At 49.0% G+C, this 15,753-nt stretch overlaps 1 protein-coding gene across 1 annotated transcript; it reads right to left on the bottom strand.

Moving 5' to 3' along the window:
- Positions 1 to 1,051: 1,051 nt before the first annotated feature.
- DNAJB1 (DnaJ heat shock protein family (Hsp40) member B1) lies at positions 1,052 to 5,687 on the bottom strand. Its single transcript, XM_001515508.6, has 3 exons — positions 5,363 to 5,687; positions 1,702 to 2,285; positions 1,052 to 1,428 (listed from the first exon to the last, which is right to left on the bottom strand). The coding sequence occupies exons 1-3, from the start codon at positions 5,571 to 5,573 to the stop codon at positions 1,198 to 1,200; spliced, it is 1,026 nt and encodes a 341-aa protein (XP_001515558.1). The 5' UTR covers positions 5,574 to 5,687; the 3' UTR covers positions 1,052 to 1,197.
- Positions 5,688 to 15,753: the final 10,066 nt, after the last annotated feature.

The raw sequence follows: 15,753 nt of genomic DNA, 5'->3' as shown, positions 1-15,753 counted from the left end.
TCCCTTTCTGTCCACCAATCTGAACAGCCCACCCCTCACCCCCAACAAGCCTTCCCTCTGTGGTTTTTCCATCAGATTTGAATCCTGATGTGCTGCACATTAAATCACCCACTTTGATCTTGTGTCTGCAGTGGCAACCTTAAAATTCAGGCTTGACTCTTCAAACACCAGACCAGCTTTCTAAAAAATCAACCCCATAAAACTTTAATTCCCACTTGGTCCCACACAGAGAGCAGCAACTGTAATGCATTGATTTTCTAATAGTACACCATATTAAGACTTATATAAAAAAACAAAAGCCAATACATTTACACAAGTTCCATGGTGCTTCTGAATCAGAAGCAAAAACCCTTTTATCAAAAGGGATTATAGCTAGGGCTGTACTAGAGTCAAGGGGATTAAACCCCTTTGAAAGAGTCCAGAGTCCCTTGGTTCAGACAGGAGAAACACAAGAACTGATGGCTGTGTGGAAAAGAGGACATTAGTCTTGGACCAGAGCAGTCTGATGATGCCACCGTGGAAAGTGCAGAATAGCCAGTTTGATTCAGTTCAAGAAACCTAGGTTTGCTCTAGATGACCGTTACCCAGCGATTTAAAAAGACTTGGTCCAGAAGGGTTACTTGTTAAAAGCCGCTATGGGGAGGAAAGCGGGCAGACTTGAAGCAAAACTCCAAATTCTCAGCCTAGACCGTGAAGGAGAGGATTAACAGAAGAGCAGACATAGGATAATAAACAAATATCAAGTAACATCATCTGAAACGACTAAGAATTCAAGAAGAGGCAGATGTGGTCTTGTATCCAGGTACCACAGATGGGCACAAATGAACACAAGTGAGGCAAAAGTGCAAAAGGATGATCAAGTCCAGTTCAGGGTCTAACTTCCAGTAAGACGTGATGGGTCTGGAGATGAAGTGAAACCCAGATTGTCTGGGGAAGGGGGGGGGGGGGGGGGGGGGGGGGGGGAAGTCAAGTATGCCAGTGTGCTTTCGCATTAGCCCCATTGCTTAGGACACCAGTTCGAACAAAATAAAAAAGTCATTGGAGCCTAATACAATCTTTCAAAGCTGAGTGATATATTATCCGGTAAACATTCAGCTACATTAAAATGTTCCCTGACCCCTCTTCTGTGACGACAGACCAGAAATCCTTGGCCTTCCGAAGTGTCACTTGTTCAGTTCTTGGGAATGAGATGCTTCTTTACATGGGCAGGATCTGTTCCAGGGTGGTCTTTGAAGACTGGGGAAGCCTTTCAGGGAATGTCACTTCAAACTCGATAATAAGGTCCCCCCGTTTCTCAGGTGTTTTAGGGAGGGGGAGACCTTCTCCAGCAATTTTCCACCGCATTCCAGGTCTGATGACATCCTTGAACACATGCGATTTGTTCCTGCCATCCAGTGTTGGGAAATTCACAGTGCAGCCACACAAGGCCTGAAAGCAAAGAAACAAGAGGATTAGACAGGCAGTCGGTGTCGAGCAGCGTGCCCCAATTCAAGCCAGCCCAAGGGTCGAGGTGTGAAGCACTTTTAGAGGCTGGAGAGAGAGAGCCAACTCATTGCATACAGGCCCCTCCGAGCTCACCCTGGAGCTTAAGACAGTGATTTCTTGATTTGGGCACTAAACATAAAAGAGGGTTAAAACAACCCCCCGCAAAAACCAGATGGCAAACAATACCCCCACGGCCTCTCAGCCCATACATCTCACCTCCCGGAGGCTGATCTTTGCTGGATAGATCACGTCAGACCCATCTCTCCTGAAGATGCTGTGAGGCTTGTCCTTTAAAACAAAGATGATGTCAGCTGGAATGTTGCTGGTTGAGGTCTGGTCCCCCTCTTTAGGGAAGGTGATCTTGGTCCCTTCTTTCCACCCTTTCTTCACTTCGATGGTCAGAATCTTATCCTCATTGCGGATGCTCCTTCCATCGGGGTTCAGCCTCTTGTGGGAGATTTTCATCTTCTTGGTGCAACCGCTATAAATCTCTTCCAGCGAGACTCTCAGGTCATGGGTGACGGGTGGATCCTGTTTCCGGCGAGGTTGTTCCAAGGGGTGACGGGAGCCACTGAAATTCATGCTGCTGAATCCTCCCATGCCTAATGGAAAGCTGGCAAAGGGATCATCGATATCCATGCCCTCGTCTCCGTTCCGTTGCCCAAAGAGACTATCAAAGGGACTGTGGCTTCCAAAAAACTTGGCAAACGTGGCATGAGGGTCTCCATGGAATGTGTAGCTGAAGGAGGCGCCGTTAGGGCCTGCACTGTTCCCACTGCTGGTGCCACTACCTTTTAAGCCTGCAAAGCAAAATGGAGAATTCAAATCCCTCATTACAAATACCCTTGGGTTTCTTGAGGCCCTCTCAAAGGACTTTGCCAGTTGCTTTTATTAATACTAATAGTGGTATTTGTTAAGCACTTACTCCGTGCCAGGCACTGTACTATGTGCTGGGGTAGACACAAGAAAATCGGGCTGGACACAGGCCCTGTCGCAGATGGGACTCAGACTTAATCCCCATTTTACAGATGAGGTAACAGGCACAGAGAAGGGAAGGGACTTGCCCAGGGTCCCACAGCAGACAAGTGGCAGAGCTGGGATTAAACCCAGGTCCTTTGGACTCCCAGGGGAGGGAGTGAGGGAGGAAGAATGAAAGGAAGAAAAAGAAAAAGAAAGAAAGGGCATTATTCGGTTCAATTGACATAGGGAAAGAAGGCAAAGATGAAGTCATAGAGTAAGGGATTCAAATGGAAAAAGGACCTTCTCAACCTCTAAGTCTGTCTTCCCCTCTAGTCTGTGACTCATTGTGGGCAGGGAATGTGTCTACCAACTCTGTTGTATCGTACTTTCCCAAGCACTCAGTACAGTGGTCGGCACACAGTGAATATGATTGATTACCTCCTAACCACCTACTACAGTTGCCAGAGTAGCTCTCACCCCCTATTCGGTACTTCCCATCTCATTCCATTACTAGAGGATGTCTCCGGTCTGGCAGTTATGGCCAGCTTTCTAAATTGTGGGTAATTCAGGGCCACCCATCCAGTTCTCTAATGCTCTCTTGATGAGCTCCAAGTGACCCTAGCCTCCAGTGTTCTTAAGCCCAGGGTATTTTGGGGGGCCAGGGGGAGTGGAAGAGATTGATAGTAATAAGGGTCTGTTTAGCACTATGTGACAAGCACTGTTCTAAGCGCTGATGTACATACCTTTTTTTTTTGGCTAGTTGTGCACCTTCACTGGTGCTTTTTTTTTAAACATGTTTTTTTAGATAGCACTGACACACTAAAAATAGCTCTAAGAGGGCATGGGCATGCATCTTCCTTCTAACTGGGCTCCTGAAGGGGCCTTAGGTGGCTAAGCCCCCTGGATCATTTAGAAATTCCATACTAGCATTCATTCCCTAATTTCTTATGTCCATTGAGGTCACTGCTCTCCCAAGGCTTTTTTGAGGATTAATCACACGCATCCCCCTCCCCCCCCCCCCCCGTCATTTAATATTTCAGACCCCATCTAAGTCAGATTTGGGAAACCTCCCAATTAGTCACTAAATCCAGGAGTTAAACTTAGTTCGTCATGGCAGGAACCGCAACCGTACTTAAAAGCGGCGACTGATCTCCAGTTTTGTGTTTCCCCAGAAGCCAGGGATGGGGAATCATCCCATGTGATGACAGGAGGGTTAAAATTCTTAAGGAATGGGGCGGGAGAGACCTGCCCCGCCAAGACCTGCACACACGAAACGAAGCTGGCATTTTGGAGGCGGGGGACTCCAGGCTGGGAATCAGTGGAACCGCCATGCTAGAATCTCCTCCTGACAGTCACCCAGCTGGTCATCTAGCCAGGTCTCCACCTCTTCTCCAAACACTACCGGCCGGGGGACCGAGCCACACCACACGGCCCATCTGTACTAACGGAGCCTGAGGCCGGGGGCCTAGCAGGGGGGAAGAAGAGGGTGAGAGTCGGACAGGCAGACAGGGAAAACCCGGTCTTTATACCGTTAAAGACCGATCGGAGCAACACCGCAACCTTAGAGGCGGAGAAAGCCGAGGGGCAACGTCAAAGCCGTCACCACTTCTTCTCTGCAATCGGTTCCCCACGACTTTGTTCACTTAGCAGCTTTCGTTTAAGACAGCGAGCTGCGGGGTTGGAGTTTAGAGATCTCCTACCTCGATTGCTGGCGGGGAATGGGGGGAGGGAGGGGGCCTACGGCTAATTCCACTGCACCTGGGGGGGAAAAAATGCCTTTACAACAGCTTCTCTCTGGCGGATGCCTCTAGAGGACCTTTGAAGAAGCACTGCGGAGGTAGTCATTTCGCCGGCACCACCCTCCACCGGACTGAAATTAATAATAATAACAATGTTGGTATTTGTTAAGGGCTTACTATGTGCCGAGCACTGTTCTAAGCGCTACGGTAGATGGGGGGGGCGGGTCATCAGGTTGTCCCTCGTGAGGCTCCCAGCCTTCATCCCCATTTTAGAGAAGCAGCATGGCTCAGTGGAAAGAGCACGGGCTTTGGAGTCAGAGGTCACGGGTTCGAATCCCGGCTCGGCCACTTGTCAGCTGTGTGACTGTGGGCAAGTCACTTCACTTCTCTGTGCCTCAGTGACCTCATCTGTAAAATGGGGATTAAGACTGGGAGCCCCACGTGGGACAACCTGAATCCCCTGTATCTACCCCAGAGCTTAGAACAGTGCTCTGCACATAGTAAGCGCTTAACAAATACCAACATTATTTTACAGATGAGGTCACTGAGGCCCAGAGTAGGGAAGTGACTTGCCCACAGTCGCACAGCTGCCAAGTGGCAGATGCGGGATTCGAACCCATGACTTCAGACTCCCCAGCCCGGGCTCTTTCCACTGAGCCCCGCTGCTTCTCTAATTAGGAGGTGGGGCTTGTCGGGCGAAGTTTCTCCCAGCTTCTTCGGAGATCCCGCGGGTCCCTGCCGTTCTAAAAGGCGGTTACCTCCGCCGCCGCCCGTTGTCCGACACCCTTCACTGACGGTTATCAGCACCAGCCCCTCCCCCCGCCCCCGGACCTCAGGAGTTGCCCCGTTCTGCGTCCGCGGGCTGGGCTAGAAGGATCCGAACCAGATTAGCCGTTCCTGAGATCAGGCCGGGTTAACGGCCGTTCCTCCCGGGAAAGGAGAGGTTACCCACCTGCCCCTTGCCCTCCAAAGCGGGAGGGCCGAAGGTCGGCGAGGAGCGACAGAGCCCCCTCCCCACCACTTAAGCGCTTATCCGTCCTAGCCACGTCTGGACGGGACGCTCCCCGCCACCCGCGGCCGGTGAGGGCTTGATAGACACGGCTGACCGACGGACGGAGGTCAGAGAGTCCCCTTCGGGGGCCCGCGCCCGCCCCCTCACCGCGCCCCCCAAGACTGACCCTCCTCTCCATAACGATCGAAGATGTCCCGTTTGCGCGGGTCGCTGAGCACGTCGTAGGCCTCGGCGATCTCCTTGAATTTCTCTTCGGCGCCGGGATCCTTATTCTTGTCCGGGTGATAGCGCAACGCCTGGCGCCGGTAGGCGCGCTTAATCTCCTCGTCGGAAGCTCCGCGGGACAGGCCCAGCGTCTCGTAGTAGTCCTTGCCCATCGCTCCCGTGCCAGCCGGCCCTCGATCACCCCCCGCTCCCCGCCACGGCCCAACCGTCCCAACGTCGTCCCGCACTCGGCCTCCGCCCCCTTCTCCGGCCCTATATACCCGCCCGGAGGAAGCTTCCAGATTCCGCCAGCCCCCACCGGAACCTTCCGCCCCGCCCCCTTCCTCGCCTCGGCCAATCGCCGGCGGCCGAGCGGGCTGAGGGGGCGGGGCCTGGCCACTCAAGTCCGCCCGCGCGACGCGTCTGGCCACTCAGAGCGCGTGTCCCGGCGAAGCCCCGCCCACCGGCGAGGAAGCCCCGCCCATCGACGGGCGACTTTGTGACTCTCCACGCGCCGGGAAGTATCCGACTTCGGGGTCCCCCTCCCCTCCCCACTCGGGAAACCCACCTCTCTCGCAACGATAATACGAACAGTTCAAATCGTGCTCATTTATGGTTATTACGCCTGTCCGTTCATTCAATCGTATTTGAGAAGCAGCGTGGCTCAGTGGCAAGAGCCCGGGCCAGGGAGGCAGTGGTCACGGGTTCTAATTCCGCCCCGTTAATAATAATAATAATAATAATGTTGGTATTTGTTAAGCGCTTAGTATGTGCAGAGCACTGTTCTAAGCGCTGGGGTAGATCCAGGGTCATCACGTTGTCCCACGTGAGGCTCACAGTTAATCCCCATTTTACAGATGAGGTAACTGAGGCACAGAGAAGTGAAGCGACTTGCCCACAGTCACACAGCTGACAAGTGGCAAAGCCGAGAGTCGAACCCATGACCTCTGGCTCCCAAACCCAGGCTCTTTCCACTGAGCCACGCTGCTTCCCTAGGTATAATGTTGGTATTTGTTAAGTGCTTACTATGTGCCGAGCACTGTTCTAAGCGCTGGGGTAGATACAGGGTATTGTCAGCTGGGTGACTTTAGGCCAGTCACTTCACTTCTCTGGGCCTCAGTTACCTCGTCTGGAAAATGAGGATTATTCATTCAATAGTATTTATTGAGCACGTACTAGGTGCACTGGACTAAGCGCTTGAAATGGACAATTCGGCAACAGATAGAGACCATCCCTGCCCATTGACGGGCTCACAGTCTAATCGGGGGAGACAGACGGACAAAAACAAGACAACTTCATCACGATAAATAGAATCAAGGGGATGGACACCTCATGAGGACTGTGAGCCCCACGTGGGACACCCTGATGACCTTGTACCGCCTCCCCCCCCCAGCGCTTAGAACAGTGCTTGGCACATAGCACCCAACAAATGCCAAAATTATTATTATTTGTTGGGCCCTTACTGTGGGCGGGGCTCTGTACTGAGTGCTTAGAAAGTCCAACACGACAATAAAGAGAGACAATCCCTGCCCACAATGGGTTTACCAGTCTGGGTTGGGGGTGGGGGTGGGAGATGGACATCAAAACAAGTATGGAGATATACATATATACATAAATGCTGTGGGACGGGGCGGGGGGAGAGCAAAGTGGGCCAGTCGAGGTGACGCGGAAGCGCTTACTATGTGCCAGGCACTATTCTGAGCGCTGGGGTGGATACAATCTAATCTGGTTGAACACAGTCCCTCTCCCATGTGGGGCGTGGCTCAGTGGAAAGAGCCCGGGTTTGGGAGTCAGAGGTCAGGGGTTCTAATCCCGAGTCCCCCACTCGTCAGCTGTGTGACCTTGGGCGAGCCACTGAACTTCTCTGGGCCTCAGTTCCCTCATCTGCAAAATGGGGGTGAAGACTGGGAGCCCCACGTGGGACAAGCTGATGACCTTGTATCTGCCCCAGTGCTTAGAACAGTGCACATAGTCACATAGCGCTTAACCAATACCAACATTATTAATAAAGGTGGTCCTCCCTTGCCCAAGCCCCCTCTGCCTCCTGAACTGCCTATTATTGAGAAGCAGCATGGCTCAGTGGAAAGAGCCCGGGCTTGGGAGTCAGAGGTTGTGGGTTCTAATCCCACCTCCACCACTCGTCAGCTGTGTGACCTTGAGCAAGTCACTTAACTTCTCTGTGCCTCAGTTACCTCATCTGTTAAAAAGGGGGATGAAGACTGGGAGCCCCACGTGGGACAACCTGATTACCTTGTACCCCCCCAGCACTTACAACAGTGCTTGGCACATAGCACCTAACAAATGCCATCATTATTATTATTATTATTACTCCCCTAGAGCGAACGGCACAGTACTTTTCCTTCTGGCTACCAAAGTCCCCGGTCCCCGGGCCTAGCCTCGACCAAATGACACCCAAGTCCAGGCGCGATTATCTGTTTCTAGGCTTGGGGGTTAGAAAAGCAGCTGGTTGGAAAGATTACATCCCCCCGAGAAAGCACTATGCCACTCTGAGACTTTTGGAGGGAGTACGGGTTGCTTTCAGAGCTGTAATGTGCACGACCTTAATCTCGTGCTCTTCAAGTTCAAGTTCAAGTTCAAGACAGTACTCAGCACTCAATAAAACAGTGTGTTCAATAAGCACCATTAATTGCTTGATTGACCGGAGCGAAGGGGCCCATGAAAATTGATGCCGACTTAATCTGGGATGCCACTAGCGAAGTTTGCAAGGTGCGCGATTCAGTCATTCATTCAATTGTATTTACTGAGCGCTTACTGTGTGCAGAGCCCTGTACTCAGCGCTTGGAAAGTACAGTTCGGCAACAAGTAGAGACAAACCCTACCCATCAATGGGCTGGCAGCCTAGAAGGGGCGGATTAATTGGAGGGAAAGGGTCTTGAGAAGCAGCGTGGCTCAGTGGAAAGAGCACGGGCTGGGGAGTCAGAGGTCATGGGTTCTAATCCCATCTCTGCCGCTTGTCAGCTGTGTGACTTTGGGCAAGTCACTTCACTTCTCTGGGTCTCAGTTACCTCATCTGTAAAATGGGCATTAAGACTGTGAGCCCCACGTGGGACAACATGATCACCTTGTAGCCTCTCCAGTGCATAGAACAGTGCTTGGCACATAGTAAGTACTTAACAAATGCCCTTATTATTATTATCATTATTATTAATGGTGTTTAGGAGATTATTATGGGTATATCCCCAGAGATCAGGTGTATACCCCCCTCCAATATATTGCGTGGACTGCTTCCTTCTAAATCCCACCCCAAGAAATCGACACCCCTGCCTGTCTCCACTTCAGTGCAGGGGGGGATGGGTACCGACCATAATAACTGTAGTATTTGTTAAGCACTTACTATGTGCCAAGCACTGTTCTAAGTGCTGGGGTTTATAATCAAACCCGATGCAGTATCTGCCCCATATGGGGCTCATAAGGGAGAGACAATAGGTATTTAATCCCTGTTTTACAGATGAGGAAACTGCGATTTAGAGAAATTGATTTGCCCCACCAATCAGTCAATCAATCACACAGCAGGTGTGAGCTCCCCCTCTGGATTGTGAGCTCACTGTGGGCAGGGATTGTCCCTCTTTATTGCTGTACTGTACTTTCCCAAGCGCTTAGTACAGTGCTCTGCACACAGTAAGCGCTCAGTAAATAAAGACTGAATGAATGAATGAAGTGAATGGCGGAGCTGGGATTAGAATCCAGGTCTCCTGACTCCCAGGGCCTTTCCCCTAGGCCGTGCTTCTTCTCACATGTGACAAATATTCATTCGGTCAGTCATATTTATTGAGCGCTTACTATGTGCAGGGCACTGTATTAAGCGCTTGATGACACCATGCGCGTTACACCGGGCACACAGCTTAACATGATGGCAGCATATACCCAATTTAGCTGAACTACTATGATTTGGCTTGCTTTTACTAGGTGGCCTTGGTTTGTGGAATACAACGTATGCACGCTTAGGAGAAATAATTTCCCTGGATGCATCGATTGCAGTAACTTTGGCAGTACATCAAGCTATAGGGCTTAAGGTAATGTGTTTTCATTTTTTTAATGGTATTTATTACGCGCTTACTATGTCAGACACTGTTCTAAATGCTGGGGTGGATTGGCTTTCAAAATTGCTCCAAATCACTAGTGTTCAGTTATCATAGATGCTTATTTCCTCATAAAAATTCAAATTCCTACATGTTGGGTAGTCTCACTTTGTTTCTTGGTCATAGGTTAGACATAGGGCCCCCTTCTAGACTGAGAGCCCATTGTTGGGTAGGAATTGTCTCTATCTGTTGCCGAATTGCACTTTCCAAGTGCTTAGTGTGGTGCTCTGCACACAGTAAGCGCTCAATAAATACGAGTGAATGAATGAATGAGCACTTCGTAAATCTCATTAACAAGGTATTCTAACGATGAGAAACGGGTTAACCACGAGTACTTCTTGGAGGAATAATCATTCTGTAATCTTTACTGCGAATGATGTCTGCTAATGTAATTCCCATTTCTGAATGAAAATTGAATCAATAACGAATGTAGCTTTGAAGTCAAGTAGGTAAACCTCTCCCTGCAAAATGAGTTCTATGTGTTTTGGTTATGTTCCAATTAAAGTAATATTCTGTAAGCCCCCACTGGTTATATCACAATAGGCTAGGCACTGAGGTGAGTTCAGAGCATTAATCAGTGGTAACAATAATAATAATAATAATGTTGGTATTTGTTAAGCACTTACTATGTGCAGAGCACTGTTCTAAGTGCTGGGGGAGATACGGGGTAATCAGGTTGTCCCACGTGAGGCTCCCAGTTAATTCCCATTTTACAGATGAGGGAACTGAGGCACAGAGAAGTTAAGTGACTTGCCCACAGTCACTCAGCTGACAAGTGGCAGAGCCGGGAGTCTAACTCATGACCTCTGACTCTGAAGCCCACGCTCTTTTCCACTGAGCCACACTGCTTCCCCGTGCAGAGCACTGTGCTAAGCACTCAGCAGAGTACAGTACAGCATGGTTGACATGATCCTAGTCCACAAGGAGCTGACAATCTATCAGGGAAGACAGGAAAATAACTTACAAATATGAGAAGCAACAGGTCATAGGGCTACATGCGTAAGTGCGTAGGGGGTCCAGACCCAACTTCTTAGGAAACAAAAGGATGGAGGGCGATTAGGGTGAGGAGGCGAGAAGTTAGTCAGGGAAGGCCTCCTGGAAGAGATATGATTTTGATGATGGGGAGAATGGTGGTCTATCAGCTATGAAGTGGGAGGGAGGGCTAAAGGTGAGAGTGAGGTACACCAAGTAGGTTGGTGTTAGGAGAGCAAAGTCGGTGGGCTGGGTTGGAGTGGGAAAGAGTGATTATAGGTAGGATCAATCAATCAGTGGCATTTATTGAGTGCTTACCATGTGCAGAGCACTGTATGAAACACTTGGGAGAGTAGTCAATCATATTTATTGAGTGCTTTTTCTGTATTGAGCACTTGGGAGAGTACAATATAGCATTATAGCAGATACATTCCCTTCCCACAACGAGCTTACGGTCTAACAGAGTTGGTACATGTATTCCCTACCTACAGTGGAGAGAGCTGATTGCTTTAAAGCCAACTGTAAGGAGTTCCTTCTGGAGGGGAGGTGGATAGGCAACCGTTGGAGGCTAGGACTCGGGAGATGTGCGTAGAATGGTTTTTTAGCACACAGTTGGCTGTTGGTAAATACCCTAACTAATCAACCAGTATAGAACTGTTAGTGGAATGGAAAGAAGGTGCTTACAGAGTGAGAGTTCATCCATGTGTTTGAGTTTAGTCACACTGTACATCCATAAGAGTAGCAGAACACCTTTTTGAAGCTCCTCGAAGGCACGGATTGTGTCTTCTAACTCTCTTATACTCTCCCACATGCTTAGTACAGTGCTGTGCACACAGCAATCAATACATATGATTGATCGATTCTAGCTCCTGCCCGCTTGGGGTGAGCAGTGCGTTCCTACCTAAGACAGCTTAGGCCTTAGAGACATTGCCAAAAGGCCAAAAGGGAAGGCATCTATCCTGTTGGTAGCAGGGCATGAGCTTGATTTGTTTTTCTTTCTTTTTTATTTTTTTAATGGCATTTAAGTACTCAGTATGTGTGAGACACTGTTCTAAGCTCTGGGGTAGATACAAGTTAATTGGGTTGGACACAGTCTCTGTCCCACATGGGGCTCACTGTCTTAAGTAGGAGGGAGGACAGCTATCTCCATTTTACAGTTGAGGAAACTGAGGCACAGAGAGTTAAGTGATTTGCCCAAGGTCACAAAGCAAGTAATTGGCAGAGTTGGGATTAGAACCCAGGCCTGTGCTGTCTCCACTGGGCCACGCTGCGTCTCTTTTTCCAGTAGTAGTAATGGGTTGTGCTCCATCATCTCAGTTGTTCCCTTGTGATCAATAAAACACCCTGTGAGGTGGATGGCAGAGGTTGTGGGTGCAGACTGATTAAAAAACAGATAAACTTAGATTGCCTCAGCAGCAAGCGCAGCTGCCCCTCACCCACTTCATGAGCCACTGATTAGTGAACAGCTCATGGTAGTCAAACAAGGGGTTGACATCTTCCCTTCTTGGTAAAACGAGCAGCTATGACATTCTAAGGAAATCAATCAATGGTATTTATTAAGTGCTTACTGTATACAGGGCACAATACTGAGTGCTTGGGAGAGTATCCCAGCTCCGCCACTTGTCAGCTGTGTGACTGTGGGCAAGTCACTTAACTTCTCTGGGCCTAAATTCCCTCATCTATAAAATGGGGATTAACTGTGAGCCTCATGTGGGACAACTTGATTACCCTGTATCTACCTCAGCGCTTAGAGTAGTGCTCTGCACATAGTAAGCTCTTAACAAATACCAGCATTATTATAAGAGGTCAGTTCAGCATGGAAGCAATTTGGAGAGGAAGAGGTAGATTGTAGAGATACGGTGTAGGTAGATCCGACAGGATTTGGCGACTGACTCTAGAAACCAATTTATGCATTACATGAGCGTAAAATGAAATGAACGTTCTCTGAAGAGTTTGGAGAGGTGCAAGGAAAAAAAAATGGGGTTCTGTAGGTGCTTAAGAGTAGGGAATTTTTTTCTTGCTGTAAAATTTTCTTCTCCCCATTGCCCCCAATCAATCCTCTACTTCCTCATTCCATACATGGAGTCACTTAACTTCTCTGTGCCTCAGTTCCCTCATCTGTAAAATGGGGATTAACTGTGAGCCTCACGTGGGACCGCCTGCTTACCCTGTATCTCCCCCAGCGCTTAGAACAGTGCTCTGCACATAGTAAGTGCTTAACAAATACCAGCATTATTATTATTATTATTATATTATTATTAATCCTACAATGTTTCCTTTGGGGGGAAATCCCTGGATCCCATCATCCCAATTTGCTCCAATGCTTTTCCAATCCCTTCCCAATCATGTGAAGTTGAATGTCACTGGGGAAACAAAAAAAAAACTGATATAAAAGCACCTGGTATTTTATCAGCACCAGGAGAGGCCAGCTGAAACCTGGACTGTCCACCGTAAAGTCAGACAACTGGCCATCTTAGCCTTGAGTAACACACTTAGGCTTCTGGGCTAGATTATTATGAGGCTCCAGCTCCCTCTGTGCATTTCAACAGAAAGGAGGGAAACCATGGGAACGGGGACAAGACCTGAGGTGGTCCCAGCAACTGGATTTATTCCCTCCCATCCCACAGCATAATAATAATAATGATAATAATGCTGATTGCATTTCTTAAGCACTTACTATGGGTCAAGCGCTGTTCTAAATGCTGGGGTAGATACGAAATAATCAGGGTGTCCCACGGGGGCCTCATCGTCTAAATCCCCATTTTATAGACGAGGTCACTGAGGCACAGAGAAGTGAAATGACTTGTCCAAAGTCATATAGCTGACAAGTGGCGGAGCCAGGATTAGAACCCACTATCTCTTAATCCCATGTACCTAAGCATATCAACAGAAACAAATTCACCCCAGATTCTCTGGATTTAAATGAACCAGGCTACTCCTGTTTCCTCCTGCCTTTAGGCAGTTCTTTCTCACCCCTGGGAGGCAGGTGATAATTGTGGTATTTGTTAAGTGCTTACTATGCGCCAAGCACTGTACTAAATGCTGGGGGTAGATACACGATCATCAGATCCCACATGGGGCTCAACAGTCTAAGTAGGAGGGAGAACAGGTACCGAATCCCCATTTTTCAGATGAGGTAACTGAGGCATAGAGAAGTAAAGTGACTTGCCCAAGGTCACACAGCAGGTAAGTGGCATATCAGGGATTAGAACCCACATCCTCTGACTCCCAGGCCTGGGCTCTTTCCACTAGGCCACATGCTGCTTTCCCACCAGATTTTCTGCCCTGAGCCAACCTGATTATCGGGATTTCTGGGTTTTTTAAACATTTCCACATGTTGCCCATAGCCCCAGGAAAGAAAGAAGCCTTAGATTTCAGTGGTTCAGTCTCAACCTTAATTGGATTGTAACCCCTTAGATCGCAAGTTCCTGGAGGACGGGAAAGGAGCGTGGCTCAGTGGAAAGAGCCCGGGCTTGGGAGTCAGAGGTCATGGGTTCTAGCGTGGCTCAGTGGAAAGAACCTGGGCTTCGGAGTCAGAGGTCATGAGTTCGACTCCCGGCTCTGCCACTTGTCAGCTGTGTGACTGTGGCAAGTCACTTAACTTCTCTGTGCCTCAGTTCCCTCATCTGTAAAATGGGGATTAAAGTGTGTGAGCCCCACGTGGGACAACCTGATTACCCTGTGTCTACCCCAGCGCTTAGAACAGTGCTCGGCACCTAGTAAGCGCTTAAATACCAACATTATTATTAATCCAGGCTCCGCCACTTGTCAGCTGTGTGACTTCGGGCAAGTCACTTAACCTCTCTGTTACCTCAACTGTAAAATGGGGATTAAGACTGTGAGCCCCACGTGGGACAACCTGATTACCTTGTATCCTCCCCCCCCAGCGCTTAGAACAGTGCTTGGCACATAGTAAGCGCTTAACAAATGCCATCATTATTATATTATCGTTCAGACTGTGAACCCGTCATTGGGCAGGGATTGTCTCTATCTGTTGTCAAATTGTACATTCCAAGTGCTTAGTACAATGCTCTGCACATAGTAAGCGCTCAATACTATTGAATGAATGGTGTCTCTTTTATTGTATGGTTTCAAGCGCTCAATACAGCATTCAGAAAATGGCAGGTGCTTAATAAAGGCTGCTACTGGGGTCCTCTCAGGCCATCTTCAGTTTACCCTAAAGTCCTTAAAGACGGGGACTGCATCTTGCCCTCTGCAACTCCTCTCGGCCCCTAGTAGAGTGACCTGAACACGAGTGTCCAGTAAATATCACTGAAAATATCATTTTCCATTACAGGGCCTCTGACAGGCTTATGGAGCATTACAGGGCAATAACATTTCCTTTTGTTGGAAAGGTAAATCACTGCACCCATACAAGTCTGCACAAAGACGCTGAAAACAAGGCAGCAGTGGACAGGGGCAACAGCCCTCCAGGGCTCCTGACACAGCATAAAGTATTTACACGCCCTAGCTTGTTTCTCTCCAGCTTCACCTTCCCTCTTGCTGCTACAAACCTGGGCCACTGCAAACCCCAAAATGCCGAGTTCGGCTTAGAAAATCCAAATCGAGTTTTGCACGCGGGTGCAAATCGGGAGTGGAGTCCAAGAATGATGACATACGATCGATTGATGGTATTTATTAATCATAATAATAATGATGATGGTATTTGTTAAGCGCTTACTACGGGCCAGGCACTGAACTGAGCGCTGGGGTGGATCCGAGCAGTTGGTGTCGACACGTTCCCTGTCCCATGTGGGAGCTCGCAGTCTCAATCCCCGTTTTACAGATGAGGTAACTGAGGCACTGAGAAGAGTCACACAGCAGAGTCCTTACTACGTGCAGACCACTGTACTCTGCGATGGGAGAGTGCTAATTCTGCTGCATTGTAGACACGTTCCCTGCCCATAGCAATAACCCAAGGACCATGTGAGCTCTTGTTCTCAGAATGAGGTGTCAGTGGTAGATTTGGTAGTCATAGTAATATAATTTAGCATTTCCTAGCCGGTAGGTAAAGCAGAGACAAAATCGTCCCAGACCGACCATTCATCAGTCGTGTTTACTGAGTGGTTACTGTGTGCAGAGCACCATACTGAGAGGAAATCACGCAGGGTAAGAATTCACCTTCGACTTGAGGAGAAACATCAGGTGAATTGGATCGCATACACAGAACTGGATCTTGCTGCCTCCGGGAAGAGCGAGGGTGCGTTTGGGGGACGGCGCCTTAATTTTCGGCCTTCTTTGGAAGGTTTAAGACGATTCTCTGGAGTCCAGCAAGGCTTTG

Source organism: Ornithorhynchus anatinus, chromosome 7 (genome assembly GCF_004115215.2).
Source record: "Ornithorhynchus anatinus isolate Pmale09 chromosome 7, mOrnAna1.pri.v4, whole genome shotgun sequence".
Classification (NCBI taxonomy): domain Eukaryota; kingdom Metazoa; phylum Chordata; class Mammalia; order Monotremata; family Ornithorhynchidae; genus Ornithorhynchus; species Ornithorhynchus anatinus.
Note: the sequence above shows the minus strand (reverse complement) of the source record. Positions and strands in the feature narration are given on the sequence as shown.

Excerpts from the sequence above, each read along its gene's own strand:
- DNAJB1 (XM_001515508.6), bottom strand. The coding sequence starts at position 5,573 with ATGGGCAAGGACTACTACGAGACGCTGGGCCTGTCCCGCGGAGCTTCC. Across the intron at positions 2,286-5,362 it reads CGATCGTTATGGAGAGGAGG|GCTTAAAAGGTAGTGGCACC; the intron begins GTCAGTCTTGGG and ends TTTGCTTTGCAG. Across the intron at positions 1,429-1,701 it reads CAAAGATCAGCCTCCGGGAG|GCCTTGTGTGGCTGCACTGT; the intron begins GTGAGATGTATG and ends CTTTGCTTTCAG.